The 21,085-nt window shown below is 51.3% G+C and overlaps 1 protein-coding gene across 5 annotated transcripts in view; it reads right to left on the bottom strand.

Moving 5' to 3' along the window:
- Window positions 1-4,082: 4,082 nt before the first annotated feature.
- Window positions 4,083-21,085, bottom strand: part of UBE2F (ubiquitin conjugating enzyme E2 F (putative)) — a 45,015-nt gene continuing 28,012 nt past the window's right edge. For 4 of the 5 annotated variants that reach the window (XM_061122604.1, XM_061122606.1, XM_061122605.1 and 1 more), the window contains exons 5-11: window positions 18,302-18,369; window positions 15,759-15,851; window positions 11,008-11,078; window positions 9,027-9,084; window positions 7,718-7,750; window positions 6,656-6,718; window positions 4,083-4,708 (exon numbers count right to left, since the gene is read on the bottom strand). In XM_061122604.1, coding sequence (XP_060978587.1) covers window positions 4,658-4,708; window positions 6,656-6,718; window positions 7,718-7,750; window positions 9,027-9,084; window positions 11,008-11,078; window positions 15,759-15,851; window positions 18,302-18,369 — 437 coding nt within the window. In that variant the 3' untranslated portion in view covers window positions 4,083-4,657. The remainder of the gene's footprint in view (window positions 4,709-6,655; window positions 6,719-7,717; window positions 7,751-9,026; window positions 9,085-11,007; window positions 11,079-15,758; window positions 15,852-18,301; window positions 18,370-21,085) is intronic. The other variant, XM_061122602.1, reaches the window with a different exon arrangement.

The following is a 21,085-nucleotide window of genomic DNA, read 5'->3' as shown; positions in this document are numbered from 1 at the left end:
GGGCTCAGGGTGCCAGGCCGGTGCCGCCTCTGGAGGTGTGGGAAGATGTGGCTCAGGAAAGCTGTAGGAAGCCCCGAGGGCTGCCCCGTGTCTGCTCCGGTCTCAGCAGGTGTGCGGCTGGCCCCCCCACCCTGCTGCTGTTGTGCGGGGACTGTGGTCTGTGTCATACCTTGGTCACTGGTCCCGCCAGGCACGTGGCAGTGCCACTGTGCTCACCTGGGACACAGGCGTCATTTCTCAGACTCTAACTTGAGGACGAAGCCGTGTGGGAGCAGGAAGCAAGGCTCTTTCTCCCGATTGCTGCACCCAGCTCATGGCACCCACCCTCATCCAGGTGAGGGGACGGGAGGACACAGATGAACAGGGCTATTGACGTTGGAGTAAATTCTATTTTTATTTTTTTATTTGGCTGCACTGGGTCCTAGCTGCAGCACGTGGGATCTCTGAACTTCATTGCGGCATGCAGGACCTTTAGTTGCAGCATGTGAGATCTAGTTCCCTGACCAGGGATTGAACCCAGGCCCCTTGCACTGGGAGCGTGGAGTCGTCACCACTGGAGCACCAAGGAAGTCCCGGAATACGTTTCAGAAAGAGGTGTCAGATAATGAATGGTTAAGTAAAATGATCTTTCGCCATCAAGCACCATAAGTGGCCTGTGGGAGTGACTACAGGGCCTCCCCAGGGTCGTGCAGGAGAGAGCATCCTGGGCCATGAGCTGTGGGGAGGCCGACCCTCCCCCGGGCCCCCGACCACCATCTGGCCCGGTGTGCAGAGCACAGGCTTGTCCGTAGTCTCTCCTCCAGCACTGGGAACTCTTGCAACACCGATGATTTCTTATAACTGCCCATAAGTTTAAAAAGGCAACCAAAACACCAGTGAATTTACCGGAAGAACTCTGGCCCAGCATGACTGGTGATCAAAGTCAAAGAGCCCTAAGATGGATTTTAAAAAAGAGATAATTCAGTTCTTTATATAGCTTGACACAAGGAAACAGATATTCTCAACAGTGCAAGGTCCCCAAATGCCTCCATATCTGGGTTTTTTGAAGAACATTTGCCCAACCACAATTCTTTTGGTAAGTCACTTTGGTAACCCGTGGAACCCCAGGGCATGAGCGAGAACTTCAGCAGGTGATGTGGATTCCTCTGAACTGGCCCCTCCAATCTGCTGGATTTGTTTGAGGCAGGGCTGTAGGAGCAGGGAAGGATAGGTGTGACCAGTTTCCCCATTTTCCAAGTTCTTCGGCAAAGGAAAAGGAAAACATTATTTTACTATGTGTCAATAGCATTTTACTACACACACTTTATGAAGAAAATGAACTTGTAGCAAACCTGACTTTCCAAGATTAAACATTTTTAAGTGGATGGACGTGAAATGACTCTGGAACAGACTGTAGCCGCTGCGAAAGGATCTTGTTGAGTTTGAGTAAACTCGAGGAGTTGGTGATGGACAGGGAGGCCTGGCATGCTGCAACTCATGGGGTCGCAAAGAGTCGGACATGACTGAGCGACTGAACTGAACTGAAACCTGCAGTTGGTGGTTAATGCCTTGTTGGACTTCTTATATGAAAAAAATTCTGCTTGATTTGATCATCAAATCAGCAAAAGGTCTGATGGCAATAGGAATTTTTTTCCCACAGCAGTTCTTTAAAGAAAGAAGGGTGGGGGTAACAGAGCAACCCAGGCTTGTCCCCTGAAGACTCATGACACATCATGGTGGTCACCACCACCTGTGAGTTTGGCCTCTGAGATGTTTTTGCTAAGCTTCAGAGCCCAGCAGGTCGGTTCAATCTGTTTCTGCTGCCTCTGCCACCAGATGTCCTGAGGGTGGACTTGGGACTCTGCTGAGACCAGCCTGGTTGTGGCCACACTGTGGGGAAGGCCTGCTACCTCCTGGAGCTGTGAAGTCTTCCTGCGTGTCCCCAGGAATGGAACAAGGGCAGAGGAAAATACGCATGGAACACTGAGACTGGCAAATATGAAGGGACGCCTTCCTTTCAAAGATGACATTCAAAGTGTTAGCTACTGCAAATAGTCTGAATAGCACAGTCTTCCCACAAATCTTGTACTGCAGACTTCTCCACCCAGGCACGTGCACCACCCAGCTTAGTCTGAGTGCCTGAGGTCAGACAGGCAGGCCTCTGAGGCTTTCAGGCTTGGAGAGGAGGGTGGGTAAAGCAGGGCATCTCATGAAGTTACCCATGACCCTGCTCCCTGAGGCTGGCATTGGGCAACAACACAGACACAGCAGCTGAAAAGCACATGCAGGACACGCGATGTCCCGGGCTGCAGGGAGAGACCCAGCCAGGAGGACAGTGCTCAGCACCTGAGTAACGCTTGCCCTGGCTCCTCCCAGAGGCAGCTTGCAGGCAGTCTGTCCAAGGGAAGGGAAGTGGGGGGAGGTGCGAGCTTCTCCTGACAGGGCTACCCTGGAGCCGTCTCCATGTAAAGTGTGCCCGAAAACCACGCAGCTGACGCGTGCAGTTCTAAGTAGCAGCGGCATGGGGACACGGCACCACTCCAGCTGGCTCCAGGGCGGTCGGGGTGCCCAGAGGCCCAGCAGCCCCACCCCCTGGCAGAGTAGACATCACCAACTGTCCTGGGTTGGTGGGCACAGGAACTATGGCCAGAAATGTTACTGTGGCCTAAGGGTGTGAAAAAGACACCAAGAAACCAGAAGTCCCGGAGGTCAGTGTCCCACAGCCACCAAAAGCTGCCACAGGGCCCGCTGGGCAGGCACCCAGGATGGCACCATGGGCCACGGAGAGGGCCCAAGTGGGTGGGCTCTTTAATAAGATGGGGTGGGGGGCAAGGTGCCTCTGAGGGCGGACCACCGGACAGAAAGGGATGATCCAGAACGTGGGAGTGTCCCTTCTGAAGAACTGCTTGACCCCTGATGAGCAGACCTGTGTGTCAGAACCGACAGGGAGCCTTATCCCTTTCACACTGTCCAGCGAGCGGTCTTTGCCCTGCATCACTCATGTTTCATTTCTTCCACCTCCATCTGCATCACCAGGCGGGCTGCCTGGACAGCTAAGGGTGTGACCTAGGGAGTTGGGCGGGAGCTGGCAGGGAGCAGTGTGCCCCGGGGCGTGTGGACCGCCAGCTGTTGCTCTCCTGACCCACCTAGCAGAGGGTGGCTCTGTGGTCTGTGAGGGAGCTCCCGCGACACTGGGCTCCAGTTAGAAGTATGTGACTGGGGTGCCTCTCCCAGGACCCTTGTCCTGACAGGCCTGGTCAGAGATGCCACCCCCAACCCCCCACCCCTGCTCCGTGCACCAGACAGGGCGGCCCAGTAGCTGGGTCAGCCTTCTGTCTAATGGGCAGGGTTCCTAATGACCAATGGGAAGTGTCGCCCCAATTCCTTCCTGGACAGACTGATCTCATAATCAGAGATAATGCTATAAACTAAGAGGAACTGACGAGACCGGGCAGATGGCAGACGGGGCATCCAGAGGCCTGAGGAAGCTGTCAGTTAAACCTGAGTGTGTCAGGCAGGCAGCAGAGGAAACCATTGGATTCCAATGTCTCACGCCGGAGTAAAGCCACTCACCTCTCTTCCCTGTTCTTACTCCGAAGTGTGCTGCTTGTGACTCCTAGTCCACCAAGGAGACCCGCCCCTGAGACTCAGGGACCCGGGAGCAGGGGAATGCCAATACCTCAGAGGGCCACAGGGGCGGTGTCAGGGCCTCAGGCTGCTGCCTGAGGTCTCTCTCCCCGCCCCAGAACATAAGGCTCCCTGCTCCCTTGCACACTGGCTCACAGGCGTGTGACCACGCAGGAGCACCAAGCCCCGGGGTGGGCTGGGCTGTAGCCTTGTCCTCCAGGCAGCATATGAGGATGGGCTCCCTGCTTTTCTTTTAAATCTTCCAGATCTAGCTGCAAGGGCTCCCGAAGTTCCTTTGCCCCATCTGGACCTGGAAACAAGCTGATTTTTTTAAACACAGATTATTGGTGTATTTGGACACAATGAATACTGTGCCTTTCATATTTTCTTTGTATTTCTCAATAGTTGCTTGACCCAACATCTGTCTGCTCTATACAATGAAAATACAAACTAACTGAGAATAGAAAAAAATAATTAAAGCATTGAATTGTACAAATTACAAATCTGTTCCAAAATATACTTACATTAAATAAAATACGCATTTCAGTAAGAGATCTACAGTGAATGACTCTGCATTCTGGGAAGCTTCACGACACCTAGGCAGGGCCGACATTCGTGGGAGGAGCTAAGAGACTTCGCACCAATCACAGTTTGCAGCGGGTTTCTGACGGCCAATCTGCGGGCTACACTGAGCACGTCATGAGCATCACCTGCGCGGGACTGACGGGGGAGGGGAGAAGCAGCTCTAGCCTCGACGCTGAGTTCATTCTCATCAACAGCCTATACAGTACAGTTTCAAAAAAGTAAACATGTTAAGGTAAGCAGACAACTCTTTAGGACCCCAGACACATTTTCTGGCTGTATTTATGTGGAACTCTCCGGCTACAATGGGCGGTCGTGAAGAGGTTCTTCCTCAGGACAACATGGTCACAAGACTCGGATGAGCCGGCGGGACTGAGGGGAGCCGAGGACCGGAGAGAGGCTCCCTCTGGTTGCGGGTGGAGCCCATCTTCTCACGCACAGTCCGCGGCCCTGCAGTCCTCGCCCCGTATCATCTGGCGTAGCGCTTAATGTAGTCCTCCACTTTATTCCGGAAGTCCTCCTGTGGAGCAGGGATCAGGGCCATGAGTCACTGGGGAGCGACTCTCTGGGGCCAAGTGGGGCTCCCCCAAGCCAAGGGCCCCCGTGAGCTCTGGGGAGTGTGTGGAGGGCCGGGCCTCATCCCCCGGCCCCCAAGTGGCAGGACGCACAGAGACCTGCGGGCAGAGTGCCCCCTCTCTGCCACTCGAGGTGCTGGGGTGCCGGGGTGGGGATGCCAACACGCTCTGGGCGGAAAGGAACTGAAGACCCTTCGTTCTGCAGACAGGAGAGATGCCCAGTGCGATCAAGGTCCCCACGTAGGTCAGGTCAGGGCTCTGGACGGCAAACGGTCCCGGCTGCTGCTCTTGGGAAGGCCCTTTGTGTCCAGATCTGCCTTCCCAGGACCCTGTTACCTACGGCCCAGGTGTGGTGGGCCATCAGGGTGCCCACCCTGCCCGAGAGGAGAGGGGGGCTTGAACAGAGCCACCTCCTTGGGCAACAAACGAAAGCTACCTGGCGCCTGGCTGACCCCTCTGGTGTAAAAAGGGCGCATGCATGCAGGCCCCTCCCAGGCCAGCCTGGGCAGGAAAGGCACCTCCCATCTGAGCCAACACCCAGGTCCCAGGTCCTGTATCTCTAAGGTTAGGAGAATTCCCTGGCCTTGCAAGCACTGGGTAGGGCCCTGGGGTTGTCTGAGCCATAAGAGGGACTTGGAGCTCATCGACCTCAGAAGGCCTGCCCGCGTTTGGTGGGGCAGCGTGTGAGCTGAAGGTGGGCTCCCATACCCCCTCCTCCCCACACTGCTGCCCACAGGGGCACCCGCATCCAGGAACACACACAGCCCCGGGGCCTGATGTGCACCCTCTACTGGTGACCGGGAGGCCCCCACAGGGGCCACTAGGGGGCAGAACCACACTGAATTCACCCTGCAGGTGGGGGCGGGCTCTGTGCTGAGGAAGGGGAGAGCTGTGACTGCCACCAGGTGGCCCAGGGCTGCACACGGAGACCATCACCAGCCCCCTGCCCACAGCCAACACGGGCTGCACGGAAGCCCTGGCCGCCTTCAGCCAAACTCACAAGGTCACGTCCACAGCGCTGGAAGCCCACAGTGCCACTGGCTCCTGGGGCCAAAGCTCTCGGGGTGGAGTGACGGTCCCACAGGCAGCCCTGCCCTCAGTGTGACCCTGGGAGCACAGGTGCCCTGGCTGAGCCCGAGTCCCCTCTGGTCTGCACACCCCTCCAGAAGGTGAGCAGCTCCCTGCTCCTCCGTCTGAGGCTGCCTGAGAAGGCCAGGAACTCCGGGCTCAGGTCCCGAGCTCTGCCCTCTCCTGGCGGGTCTTCTCCCTTCTTGGGGGCCCTGCTTCCTCGCCCCGTGTGGAGCTGTGGGCAGACGAATGGGTCCTGGGGCAGGCAGGACAAAGCCTGTGGTGTGGGGGCAGGGGGCCGCCTCCATCCTCCTATCAGCATTCCTACACTGTCAAGAGTTGAAGCAAGGGTTGCCTGTTGTCAGTCACTCACACTGAACTCTGCTAGGAAATCACACCTTATATAGGAACACTCCTGTTTGACCTGGGGTCAAACACTTTCCTAAGACCACGCACGTTGATTATAACACATCAATTAATGCTTTAAGCTCCAAACCTGGGTTCCACCATTCTCAACTTCATCCTTATCTACTCAAGGGGCAGTAATTTTCTTTTTAGGCTTCCCAGGTGGCACCAGGTAAAGAATCCGCCTGCCAATGCAGGAGATTCAGGTTTGATCTCTGGGTCGGGAAGATCCCCGGGATAAGGAAATGGCAATCCATGCAGTTTTCTTGTCTGGAGAATCCCATGGACAGAGGAGCCTGGTGGGCTACAGTCTGTGGGGTCACAAAGAGCCAGATACAACTGAGTGCGCGCACACACACACACACACAAGTATATTTTCACCAAACACATCAACCTAGAATGTTTTGTGAATAGCTTACCTTGTCTCGCAAATGATGTTCTGCAGCTTCAATATTCAGTGGATCATCAAAATTCAACAGATCCTTAAAAAGAAAGAGTAAACAGTGGAAAGAACCTGTTTTTCTGCTGTTATAAGTCTTCATTTTATGAAACAGGCAACAGAAATTTAATTAGCAAATGTTACAGTGACCTAGAGAGTTGAGAAAATTGCTGAGAAATGAAGTTCTTTTGATGCAGAAGCATTGAACGTGAGACATTTTTTTCAAAATGGTGATTCATGGTCGACTGAGAGAAGGCTGGAATGTGTGTACACATGACTTTCCAAAGTTTGGTGAGGAAACAGCAATCACATTAATTTCTAACGCTATTTCTTATAATTAGGGAATGACAAGCCAGTCTCAATATGAGCATTTATGAATAAAAATCCTATTTTTCCTTAGAAACTCATTTTCTCCTTGATTTTGTGATTAACAGCTGTGCCTTCTATGCTTTCATTCTGTTCTTGCCCCATTCCCCGTCATCTTTAACTCATCTCCACAAGCACTGCACTCACAACCCAGGAGGAATGATGTCTGGACCCAAACTGAACAGAGGCCTGGCGTGCTGCGGTCCATGGGGTTGCAAAGAGTTGGACATGACTGAGTGACTGAACTGAACTGATGATCAAAAAGTCAAAACTCAAAGGAACAGCTAATTGTGAAAAGCCTAAAGGTTGGTGACTACATGCTCCTTCATCCAAACTGGAGCACCTAGGAAAGAAGCAGAGCGGAGTGTGGGGCGGCCAGGCCCCCAGAGGAGCCTAACCCGATGGAGACCATGGGGAAGGGAGCTGGCCTGTGCTGCCCCGGAGGCAGTGGGGACCCTCTCCTCTCCGCGCCCTCTGCTCTCTCCCCACCTGTTCCCCCGACCTCCCCATGGATTACTCCAAAGCACCCTCAGTTTTTAACTCACTGTTCTTCTGACTCACAAAAGTGCCAAAGAAGGAGGGGTTCAGTGATTCCCTTGTGTTATCTTTAATGCAATCTTTAAAACTAGCAGTCAGAGGAATTAAAACAATTTGGAATTTTGTTCAACATACTTACAGTAAACAAAGAGTTTAATCCCCAAACAACATCCTGAAATGAGAAGAAAGAAGAAAACAAGTTTTGGGTGAGGGTGGCCTCCAAGAGATGAACCAGTAAGTCCCCATTTTATGAAGTATAGTTTTCTGCAAAGTTATTTTAAAGGCAGGGCCTAGACAGTTAATCAGCAAAGAACCGTGGGGAAACGGAGCCTGCATGCAGGTCCAGTCCTCTCAGGCCCACCCTCGTCACCCAGGGACGGCAGCCAATGCAGCAGCTCCATGACCAGCCGCTGCCCGCTTCTTGTGACCTCAGCACAGACTGAGGCCTCTGAGCAGTTTCAGTCAGGACGGCTTTCATCATCCACACCTGACTGAGCCAAGCTGCCGTGTGTGAAAATGTTACAGGAAACAGAGGGGCAAGGAGACAGCGTGTGCGCTACGCCAGGCAGCCGAGAGCCTCAGACGGGCCGACGTGCTGCCTGCGGCCCTTCAGGTTAAGAGGAGGGGGACGGTCACCACAAAAACGGCCTCGCTCAGAAGACCACATCTCTGCGCTGAAGCGAAGGGCACGCTGGGAACACCACTGTCCCCAGACACAGTCTGAGGCGAGTGCTCCTCTGGGCAGGGCCAACCCCACGCCAGACAGGCAGGGGCTGTGACACCGTGGAGCCACTTCACTACTCAAAGAAGATGGCAGAAGTCAGGCAGCTGCTTGCCCCTCATTGAACACTGGCCAAAAGCCAGGATGCTTCTGATAAGTCAGGGAAGAAAGGCAGGGGGCCCAGGGGCAGCAACATGGGAAAGCCTAGAGATGACGCATAGCCAGTGGCGCCACGTGGGCGTCCAGGACACACCCCCCGAAGCCCACTTGAGTCACACTGGCAAAACACCTGGGGTCGGTTCCTGAGTCCCTGTGGCTCCCCGATCACCCCCGCCCCAGAAAGGTGCCCCCTCCAGCACACCTGGCCACATCCGCCACCCCTCCTCTGTCCAAGGTGACTCGGCGTAGACATGGAACCCCAGCCTCCCCATCCTCTGTCCCTGCCCACTCCTGGCAAGCTTCCACTGTGTTAGAGGAGACCACTGTGCAAGCCTGGGGAACAGCAGGACGAGCAGGAACGGTAAACCACTGCAGCACCCGTGGCAAAGGGCAGAGGAACCAAGCAGACCCACCCTTGGCCAGCAGCCCCATGAGGGCCGGCAGGTGCTGAGGGGAGCGGGAGCGGGGTGGGTGGCCAGCGGTGCGGACGGGAGAGTGTGCACACCACTGTCCTCCCGGGAGGCTGGCTCCCAGACGGGGAGGCCCCAGGGGGAGGCCCGCACTTCACCTTCAGCGTCCTTGTGGGGGCCCAGCCGGTGCCGTCGATCGAATGTTCTCTCAGTAAGCTGAAACAGATGGAAAAGCAGAGCGGTGAGTGAGCAGCGGCCAGCAGGCCCGTAAGCCGCAGGTGCGCAGCTGGGCCCAGCGGCACAGAGCGGCTCCTGTCCGCCGGGCCAGGCCCTTCTTTCCTCTGTGGTTTGCAGTCTCCTTATGGCTGGAGGACCAGGGAAAGGTATACAGATAGACGCACCCTCCCGTGGAACAGGAGCCTGTCCACACGTGCACGTGCACACACACACACGCATGCACGCTTTGCTGTCTGCCAGCCTGAGAAGGGGCGAGCAGCCTCCCCTTGCTTCCACGCGCTTGTCTCCCATCACCACGGAGACCAAGCAGCCCCAGACGCTTTCTGCCCACTGTGTGCCTCCTCCTGTGAATCCCCTATTTGGAGCCAATGCTCATTTTTCCAGTGGGGGGGCTCATCTTTTTCGAATTGATTGAAAGGACTGTTTACATACAAGGGCTGCAATCCTGCTGATACTTTCTCTTTCAAACTGTGTGTTTTTAATTTTAACACGGCTAAATGTATCAACTATTTTCCTTCATGGTTTCTAGCTTTTGTAGCAGGCGACCATCTGTTAAATTCCTATTATATTTTGTTAATAATCTGATTTCTCAGAAGATGGCAGAAGTGACCAGAGAAATGCCCTCTCTGGACCCACCCTGACTGGAGGAAGGGAGACAAGACACTTAGGATCTGAAACTGAAGATCACAGATTTCTAAAGTTTCAACATTTAAAGGGCAGATACTTAAAAAGGGAAGATGCCTTTACAAAAACAAAAAATACTAAAAAAAACTAAAACTAAAAACACTAAAAAACTAAAACACTTAAAAAAACTAAAAAACTAAAAACACTAAACAAAAACTAAAACAACTAAAAAAAATACTCTCATAAAATGTATTTTTCACTATCAAAAGCCAAAGTGGATGTGAAAGTGGGTATCCTCGTGCCTGCAGGGAGGACGGTTACAGCTTGCACACGGCCTTTCACAGGTGCCAGCGTTCTCTGCGGGGAGAAGAGGGTGGGAGGACAAGACCCAGAGGCAGGGCCTGAGGAGGACGAGATCACGGAGCAAGGGAGCACACAGCACGCTGGAGACACACCCCACATGGAGCAGCCGGGCTCCCCAGGCCACACGGCTGGGCCAGGACTCGGCCAGGGAGCCAGCACCAGAGCCCTGCAAGCTGACCTCACTGCCCTGCCAGAGAACGTGTGGGGCACAAGACAGACACAGCCCACAGGCTAAACTGACTCGAAAACCACCTCCACCACCAACCTCTCTGGTTCTCTACGTTAGTGACCAGCAAGCTCTAGAAGCAGGAAATGGCTGGTTGCCAGCCATCTGCCCCTGGAAGAGCAGGGCCCAGGACACCACGGGCAAAAGCTCCAGGGACGTGCTCTTGCACACATCAAGACCATTTTGGTAAAGAGAGGATGCTGAGGGAACTGCCTGGTGGTCCAGTGGTTAGGACTCCACACTGTCACTGCTAGGGCCTGGGACTGATCCTGGCCGGGGAACTAAGATCCCATAAGCCACGTGCACGCAGCCAAAAAAAGTAGAAAAGAAAAACCACAAGAGAGGACATTTAAATATAAGTGGGGGTGGGGGATGTCTTCTGAAGCCTGCCATCCACATTATCCTCCTACCGTGAATCCCGTTAATTACAGTTTCCCCTTTTATCTAAAATCAGCCACATGGTGGGAGTGTGCCTCATTAAAATAAGAGGGGACGGGGTAAAGGTCCTCAGAGGGGGCGTCCTGGGTGGATTGCAGAGGCCAGGCTGGGATGGGAGAGCCGAGAGACCGCTCCAAAGCCTCCCTACTCCCGGCCCAGCCTCCGAGTGTCCTCTCGGGGGAGATGACCCCTGGGAAGCCGAGCCTCAGGCAGCGCTCAGAGCACAGGAGACGGGAGCGGACAGAACTCACCTGAGACATATCTCACCAGTCTCGGTGATGTTGGGGTGCCAGATCCTGGTCAAGCATTTCACTTTGGGAGGCTGCAACACAGAAGGAAGAGATCACAGGCGCTCCAGAGCCTTCCGTGTACCCCATCCAGCGCTGTTTTACAGCGCACTCCCAGCTTGTCAGGCAGCAGCCCCGGCCCCTGCAGCAGTGTCTGCACACCGCATGCAACGCTGGTCTCGCTGGGGGGCCTGCTGCCCCTGCACAGGACCCCTCCAAACCCCGGGGCTGATGGCAGATGGTGCTGGCTGCTGGGCTCCTGCCCCCTACCCCTCCCTGGGCCCTGGCTGTGGAGGAGCAGCCTCAGAGGCCTGGGGAAGCAGCTCTGCACCCCCAGAGCCCGCTGTGAACCAGGAGCCCCTAGACTCCTTCACACTACGTGGCTGAGCAGCTGAAGTGCTGCTCCCCATAGCAGCGCTGGTGCCCTTTGTGGATGTTTCTGAAGACGCTACTGTCATTTACCTTGTCTAGATGCAAGTCCTAGTCCACTTAATACTTAAAAGAGGGAGAGAGAATGGAAAAGATCACATGGAAATGAGACACATCAACATCACTTAGGATAGAGTGTGTTTGGATAACGTTCTTTTAATCTTAATCTATTTTAAAACCGATCACACTCATCTTAGAAAAAACAAAAAAAAACACACAAAAAAAAGGGAAAGATGTGTGTAGACAGAGATATAGCACTCTACCCAGAATAATTTCTATTAATATCTGATGCACATTTTGGAGCCTCTTTTCTAGGCCATACACACAGGTGTGTGTGATGCACAGTCATTTTTCTTTATAGAAGTAGGGAAACGTGCTGTACATTTTTTCATATTTATTCTTGTCATCATCTCAGATGCCTTTGGGCGTCCATGCATCCCATGGCACAAACACTAGCATTTAGCAAGCCAGTCCCCCTGTGCCTGGACACTTAGGTTCTTCCCACTTCTACTACAAAACTGCTGTATCAATGCTATCTTCACTCACAGCGGAATGAAATACTTCACTGGGATGAAGACCGGGAACCGGGCAGGGGGTTCTGGCCAGAGCGCTGCTGCGGATTCAGTGCCAAGTGCTCTTGCCTCCAGGGAGATCACTGGCCCACCCTTGCCTGCAGTGAGGGGCCCCTTCTCCAGGCCCAGTCCACTGCAAGGTCACCTTGCTTTGAGGAGCATGACAGTCGTCGCTCAGAATCTTACCAGACAGGTCATCTACAGATTTAAAATCTTTGTAATGAAAATTTTTATCTTTGAGACCAAATCTAGAGAATCTGTCACCATCCAAATCTTCTGTACTCTTTCTAGTACTCTAATAGTTCCACCTTTTGAATCTGTATAAAACAAACATTTTTAAACACTTTTTTTCAGTACCCTCATTAAATTTTCTTCCTGATTTCAAAGCAACATGACATCAACAGATTCCCCTGAATGATTATTCCAACCAAGTAGAGGTGGGTATCTGAGGATTACAAAATTTAGGATCAGCGGGAGCTGAAATCAAACTGAATATTCTCTAACTTACTTTTCTGCAGGTAAATATAGGACTGCATTTGACAGAACAAATACTAGCAGAGCCTGCACTCTCACAAGGCCTTAAGGCTCAAGAGGAAGGCTGGCACTGTGCATGTGGTAAGCCTCCTGAACACAGTAGCCTGCAGCGTAGACTGCAGCGCCGCCTCAGCGTCTGGAAGGACTGAAGGCCCCCTCCCGCCTCTGAAGCCCTGACGCACTGTCACCCGCCTGGTCACTGCAGCTCCCAGGGTGGGGCCGCACCTGCCCTCTCCTCTTCATCCCCTTACACCTGCCACAGCTGGAGGCTGTCGATGGCCCTCTTGACATCGGTGCCCCAGGGAGAGAGCAGACTTCTGCACCACACTGGGGACCTGATTCTGACACACACTTTTCAAGCTGAACTATTCTCACAGACCCCCACCACCTCCAAAGCCAGACAAACAAGACGCATCCAGCTCCAGCTGCTACCTCAGGGGCTGGCATCACTAGCCATCCTGTCACACAGCTCAGGGTGTGTACATGACAAAGGCCATACTGCAAATCAGTGGGGACAGGGGCACCTCAGGGGTTATCTATTCAGAAAAGTACAGTCAGATGCTCACTGAGAGCTTTACAAAACACAAACAACACAGAACGCTAAGAGTACTAGGAAAAAACACAGATGAGTCATCTTGGGGTCTGAAGGCCTGTTATAAGCATTCCACAACATGAAAAATTCAAAGAAAAAGTAGATTTGGCTACACCTTAAAACAAAAAGCCATAAGCTTTTACTGAACAACAAAAAGACAAATGAAAACAGGAAAACGTTTATGACAGCTAACTAAGAAAAAAGTTTCATATAATTTCTATATAGGAATGCTTATAATAAGAAAAACAAACACTACAACAGAAAAAAAAAGGCGGGGGGGGGGGGCTAAGCACATAATAATAGCCCATAAAAGACATTAACAGTTAATAAGTAGGAAAAAAAAATTTAGCATCCTATTTAAGAAATGAAAATTCAAATGACATTTACTTATTATTTCCTTCCAAAAGAGCAAAAAGAAAAAAATAATTAGAACATCCCATGTTGGTCAAGGTTTAGGAAAAACAATTTTCACACACTGACAGTGGAGATGCCAAATGGAAACTCTCTGGAAGGTAACTGAATCGTATTGATTAAAAAGCCTTAAAATCAGCATCAATGACTCAATACCTATAACTGCACTTCTAAGAGTTTATCCAAAGGCAGCCAGCAGCAGGCATGCACGTGCTGCTGTCCAGGACCTGCGTCACAGCACTGCTTATTCCAGGGGTCAGCAAACTACAACCCGCGGACCAAATAAGGCCGAGCTTGATTTCAAGTGGTCTATGATCTAAGTATAGCCTTTATATTTTTAAAGGGTGTTTTTGTTTTTGTTTTAAAAAAAGACTATATGACAGAGACAATATATAGTCCACAACGCCTAAAATATTTACTGTTTGGCCCTTCTCTAAAGTTTGGCTCACATTATCAAATATTGGTCACCCAGTGATCAACCATAAAGGATTAGTTTAAAACCATGATACATCACACAATTAAGTGCTCCTACTAAGGGTGATATAATTATACACTACTTGACAAGAGAACATACGTTCTTATGATACAGTGATATACTGTATCATGCTGCTGCTGCTGTGACTCCACGACCCCATGGACTGTAGCCCACCAGGGTCCTCTGTCCATGGGATTTCCCAGGCAACAATACTGGAGTGGGTTGCCATTACCTTCTCCAGGGGATCTTCACTATCCAAGGATCAAACGTGCGTCTCCTGCATTGGCAAGTGGATGCTTTACGGCTGGGCCACCAGGGAAGCCCATGTTGTACTCTACTGTAATGTTAAAAACCCCAAGTCACCAAGTTATGTGCAGCATGATGTCACTTGTATGTATGGTTAGATATCGTGCATAACATCCATCAGAAAGTTAGTGGTTATCATCTCTGATGACGGAGAGAGACAACAGATGACTGATATTCTATTTTTGCGTAGTGATTTTTTTCTGTTTTCCATGAAGTATAATAAATTACCCTAAAAAGAAGACGGCCAGTGGGCATTCAGGTGTTACTGGTGGTACCTCCTGTCCTCCTTCTGAAAATGTGGCAGAACACTTGTGATCATGTTGCCTGATGTGGTTTTATCACATAACCTCACTTCCAGGAAGAGAGAAAAGCCACATTCCTGTCTCCTGCTTCAGCACACGGCTTCCTACCACAGCTCAGGTGACATGCTGGGGGAGCCGTGTGAGGCCTGAGCGTGTGAGACCACAGCCAAGCTGCTATCTGCTCCCAGTCCTGCTCTGCGCGTCCCCACATTCTGGGACGTCACCATCGCCACATCACCACCCTGGCTTGTCACCGTTTCTGTGTCCAGAGGCTGAGCTTCTTCAAGGCCGCCTGACTTCTCACCTCCAGCCCACAAGGCCTGACACAGAACCCAGAGCATTTTAGGAGCTCGTTAAACGTCACTCCATCCTTTCAGCCAACTTCTAGGGTTGAGAGAGACTGCGAAGCAGCTACAGACTGTGACATAAAGTTCAGGGATGAAAGGAGAAAGAACCAAAGGAAATATCTGCATTTTAGCTGCTGGGGCAGAGGGCTGTGGGCGGGGGTGGGGTGGTGGTGAGGGGATACCAAATATGTGTTTTCTTTCTTTTTTAAAAAGTTTATTCTAAAATAATGATTTATTGATGCTTAACTGATTAAAAAAGCTTCATTCACAATCTTAAAAACTGACCGTGACTGCAGGAACCATAAGCGTAAGGGGTTTAAAAAAAAAACAAGTCCTTAAGAAGTACAGAAATCCTATAAACTGTGATGTAAAAGCAAATGAGTTCTGAGAAACCTCCACAAAGTCCTTTCAGGCTGACTTGCTGAAAACCGGCTGTCTCCTCACTCCAGTGAAACATGAATTCCTGAAAGTCTGCTCTCAGAATCACTATTCCACATGCCTGGAACCTCTATATTTTCAAATGCTGGTTTATTTTCCACACCACAAATTTCTTGGGGGCAGAGAACATACCAACCACTGGAGAAATGTGAGCCACACGCCTGGTGTGGCCACCCCTGCCCAGCAGTGGAAATACAGTGAGATCAAGGGACCCCGAGACTCCTCCTTCGGGGAGCAGACAGTCCAGTGAAGAGAGACAGTGAGGAGAACTACATAAAGATGAACTACTAACAAGGGGAACACCACCACCTCTGTATCTATGAAGCACGACACCTCACGTCTTCGGGAACAGGGCTGCCCTCTTCGCCCTGCCGTGAGCTCACGGCTCTGGCTGGCCTCTGCCTGCAAAGAAGCAGACAGAACATGCAGAGGCCCTCCCAGCAGCAGGGTGGGGTCTGGATACACCCGGACGGCCTGGCCTCTCAGTGCTTCCTGGCTGGAGAACACGGGTTTTGTTCCCGAAGAAAGAGGACTAGCCCATCACTTAGAAATTTTCCAAAGGAGGCAGAAATTAAAATAGAAAAATGTGAGATCTTTATAAGCCACCAGTAACTAGAGGGAATGTGTCTTTGAGGCTCAATGATTTTCTATTCGCTACTTATTTCATTTCTGACTTCATTCTTAAAGAAGTCACAGGGACAGGGGAGTATGACAAACACTTCTCACTACGAAGCAGCCACCAGGTGTGCTGGGAAGGGCACACGTTACGAAGGCGGGCAGCTCGTGACAAGAATCAGCTTTGGCGATGGACACCGAGACTGGCAAGGCCAACTAGGTAAGTTCTCACCTTTCCTTTCTGAGCCCTAACTTCCTGGTGGGTAAACACAGGAATACTGACGTCACCCAAACGACTGGAGTGTGACTGAAGCAAAATTAGTGGAAGCCCGAAACACACCTCTGTTCCTCCCTTCCTGTTCTGACACTTTGCTCTATCCTTACACTGGGAAGAAGACACTCTGCCACCAAATGATGCCCGATGCACGCCAACAGCAGTTCTCAGCTTCCTCGAGGCTTGTTTGGAAAGTTCACCAGCTTACGCTAAACCCTGTGATCTATCCTCCTCCCCTGAAATTCCCTGCTTTTCTGAAGGCTGTATCGCAAACCTGCGACTTTTAACTCTCTTTAGAGAGAGGGTGTATGTCCAGGAAGCTAGAGCCTAGAGTTTTAAGTACTGCGTGTCTGGTTGTTTCCAGAAACCATCAAAATAGCCCCACATTCTAAACATGTACCTATAAAGCAAGTTCTCACACTGTTCTTGCCTGAAGGGGTGCAGGTTCCCCTGTCAGTGATCAGGGCAAGAGGAAAAGTCTCAGCGGGCAGCTGGATGGATGGGTTGACAAAAACCTGGAACGCATATCTTCCTATCTTTGTTTAACATTTAAATCTCCTTTTTCTTTTTCTTAGATTGCCAACTCTTTCACATCCTCCAAAAGGGCTTTGAACATAGTAGCCCAGTAGAAATCAATTTCCATACAGAAAGGTTTGGCTTTAAATAGACAAGTGTTAGAGCCACTGAACTAGACAGCTGGGGTTGGAGGTCTCGGGGGTCGGGGGTTGGGGGTGGAGAGGAAGCACGGGAGGAGGGGGACAACCCCACTTATCAGAGAGGAGGGAGCTGTCCCTGAGGGGAGCAAGGGCCTGAGCGGTGCCAATTCCCTCAGCCTCGGGTTCACAGGAGACTGAATTTTACCACCAGATTTTTCTTTCCTGCTCAACAGGCCTGGAGAATGTGAAGAAACATGGCGGGAAATAGACATATCAATATGCAAAAGTAGAGCTGGCCACGTGCCAACCCTGAGGCTCAGAGCCTGGGCGGGCATACCACGCCCTCTGCTCAGGGGGTGTGGAGCTGTTCGGAGCCCTCACGGATTTCTCACTGCTGTAGTGAAAATGCCCCCCAAACCCCGATCTGGGTTTTCTCACCTCTCCACTATTTCTTGGCCCCAAGTCTTCCTTCAAGTCGACCTGGCCAGCCCGCCCGGTACACAGGCCGAGGTTCTCATCTCCACAGCTGTCGGCACGGCGGGAGACGGGCCTCGGCACCCAGAGCCCCTGCCCCAGTCGTGCTCGAGCCAACCCAGTTCTAGCTCTCTGCAGACCCTTAACTGGCCCTGGCCACTTTCTCTCTTCCTTCTCTGAATTCTCCAGTTTCCTATCGTTGACCCATTATCATTGTCTGCTACTTACCACTTTATGATTAATTTCCTACCCTTTCTCTCACTTTCCTACTTGGTCAGCACATTCCTAAAAGCAGACGGAATGTGACTGCACTGGGCAGTTACTACTGGAGGGTCCTTGAAGGATCTGACATGTTTACAGGGGTGTAAACAAACACTCACAGTTTAAAACCATGGGTTGTTATCCTTTTCCAAAATTCTAAAACACACGTTTTATACAAATTTTGGTGTTACACCATAAACAAACGTAGTTTTAAATAAAATGCTTTTTCCTCCAGTGTCAGAATTTAACAAGATTTACATGAAATATACAGGCAGATCCCTGTAAACGTGTGGCCTCAGGACAGTAATTCCAGCCTCAGTAGAGCTGCACCTTGGCACAGACTGCCCGGCACACAGTACTTGCTAATGTGCACTGAGAAATGAACCTCTCTACTAAAACTCAAAATACTGCTGGTGAGGGGCATTAACCGCACAAGTACCAGCCATTTCATGCTCAGTTCCAGGACTGGGTGGGCAGCATGTGGACATGATGCTGGGGAGGGGACCGCCAGGCCCTGTGATAGCCAACCGCCACGCAAAGGGGGAACAATGACTCAAGTGCAGGCTACTCACCACCATGTTGTATGCGTCAGGAACTTCAGTTTCAAACTGAAATTTTCCACCCTGGTAGTAACCCTCATCTATCAAAAAACACAAAACAAAACAAAAAAATCCTTTAAATTAAAAAAAGAAAAGAAAAGGAAACAAAAGGCAAGCACTGTGTTAGGATATGGCAAATACAGAGAATTAAGAGTTTAAAAAGAGGACTGCCAGGCTCCTTTGTTACTGCACCAAGCTCACCCCTGAGCTGATGGTACTGGCAGGCCCTCTCTCCTCCTGGCGGGCAGCGCCCTTGGGGAAGGGGAGGCTTCTTCTGGGAGCCTGGTTCCCCTCCTCCTCCGTCCCTGGAGCAGCCCAGCCCTAACCTGGCCCATCCCAGCCCGAACCGCAGTGCCCAGGGCCTCCCCTCAAGCCTCTGGCACTCCTCATGACAGGCTGCTGCCCTGCCTCAGCTCTTGGTCGTTTGTCTGTCTGCTGCCGGCCTCCCCATGAGAAGTCAGTTCCAAGGGGCAGGCGGGCAGATGGCCGTGTCCCCTCTCACCTCCCCTTTCACGACCTTTCTCCCGCTCAGAAGAAAAGGCACGCTGCCCAACCAGCCTCTCCCTGGGGCGCACAGCCCACAGCGGGGCACCCTCAATCCAGCCCAGTGCGGGCTGGGGCTTCTCTCCATCCCACACCCGCTTCTGCTCGGGGCACAGCGCGGCACTGCAGACAAGATGTCATGGTTCATGCTGCAGTGTCTGGAATTCAGACACACTCTGGAGCCTGATGGCAGGGATGGTTAAATTTCATTTAGTCACTTCAATCTTAAGACTGCTGTAAAAGAAAGCATCACCCCTGTGAGGAGCAGGCAAAGAGGCCTCCAAGGAACACAGAGAGGCACCTTCCTCCACATGGTGATCAGCTCCACACCTCACCTCTCCACTAGGAACTGAACTTGGAAGTGGGATGGCTGTCAGATGCACACCTTAAAGGTTTTAAAAAGTTAAGGCCTCACCCAAGAGAGTGGTTTGACAGAACTGGTTCTGTCTATTGATGCAGATATTTCTGATAAACTGAATGAGCTTAATCTGCAGCCACGAGCTTTTGTAAGGCCCACATGTTTGATATTGTAAGGGTAAGATAATATTGTAAGGGTATGATAATATTATAAGGGTATGATAAATTAATATCACAATTTTCTTAGTGCTTCCTAGTATTTCATGTACAATGAGAGGCTGTCAAGTGAAGGACAGGTATGATGAATGGTCAGCTAGCTGGTGTCAGGAAACTGGTTTTGGGGTAACCTCAGAAACTGTGACACAAAGGGACTCCAATGACCAGGTTTGAAAGCCATTTCCAACCAGCTGGTTTTTAACTCTTTGCCATCAACACTATAGAAGGAACCTAACCTAGTCGTCAGCTGAAAGATGACGACTTATCAAACACCGTATATGATTTTTGGCCCCCGACTCTGAAGTCCAGCGACAACAAACATCTTCCATGCCTGCCTACTTATTCACACGAACAGTTTTCAGGGGCTACACTTAGAAAGACAAGGAAGGAAGAAAACTGATACTGAATGAACCCTTCTTTCTAGTATTAAGTGATACTGTTCACAAACACCCAAACTGAATCAGAGGAAAATGCTACCAGTAACCTCATCATTCTCAGATACATTTCAGATAAACTGCTATTTGGTTTAATAACCATCAAAGCTTGCAACATATTGTTTGAAGTCATTATTTATCCTACAACATTTGAGGAGTGCCTACTATGTGTCAGGTACTGTTCTAGACAAGGGCTGACACACCAGTAAGAGACGTTCCTGCCCTCATGAAGCTTATATTCAGCTTATATTCAGAGCTTATATTCAGAGGAAGGGAGACAAAGTAAATAAGTAAATCATACAATGGAAAGTGAAAAAGAGCTAAGGGGCTAGGAGGTGGGAGGAACTGCAGTTTTAACAGGGTCTGAGAGTGAAGGCTTAAAGGAGGAAGGTGTCCAGGCGAAGGACACCCCAGGAAGGAAAGCCAGGTGAGACCTCTGAGAGGGCTTGATGCATTCCAGGGACTGGACAGAGGCCAGAAGGCAAGGCAGGAAGGAGGAGCTGAAGCTGGAGAGGCAGCAGGCCCGCCTGTCCGCAGGCCACTGTTAAGCACACCGGCTTTCATTCAGAGTGAGGCTGCAGGGGGGCTTGGGCAGAGGAGGGGCAGAACCACAGCAACAGTCCAGGTGAAAGACTGTGCTGGTTAAGACCAGGTGAGGGCTGCTGAAGCAGAGGTCCCGTGAGAGTGATACCACCAGGATCTGCGGACAGAGGAGGATGGGCGGGGAAGGGAAGAGCCAAAGTGCCGGATCTCTGAGTGTGATGGAGAAGGGCAGAGCTGCCACCGCAGAGACAGCAGCCTGTGGTGGGCAGAGCTGTAAGAGTTAACATCGGATGTCAGATCCATCTGAGACTTCATGTCCACATCCAAGTGGAGACATTGATGGGAGTGCTGGGGAGAAGTCAGGGTTGCAGGAGCATGGCTGGGAGCTGTGCATGGAAGCCTCCAGATTTCATGAGCTGGTGAGGTCCTCAGGGACCCGACTATGGTGGACCAAGGACAGGACGAAGCCCTGAGGGGCCCCATGCTTAGAGGGGTCAGAAGGCAGGACAAGATGGGCAGTGGTGGCAATGGAGGAAAACCAGGATATAGGAGCTGGTACAGACAACTGCAACAATCAGTCACAAGATCAGGCTCAACACCCAAGGGTCTCACATTATAGAATGTCTTAAACAACTGAATTTAATAGTTACAAAAGAGAATGACA

This window comes from Dama dama, chromosome 20, assembly GCF_033118175.1.
Source record: "Dama dama isolate Ldn47 chromosome 20, ASM3311817v1, whole genome shotgun sequence".
NCBI lineage: Eukaryota > Metazoa > Chordata > Mammalia > Artiodactyla > Cervidae > Dama > Dama dama.
The sequence above is the reverse complement of the archived record's forward strand: the minus strand, read 5'-3'. Positions and strand labels throughout refer to the sequence as shown.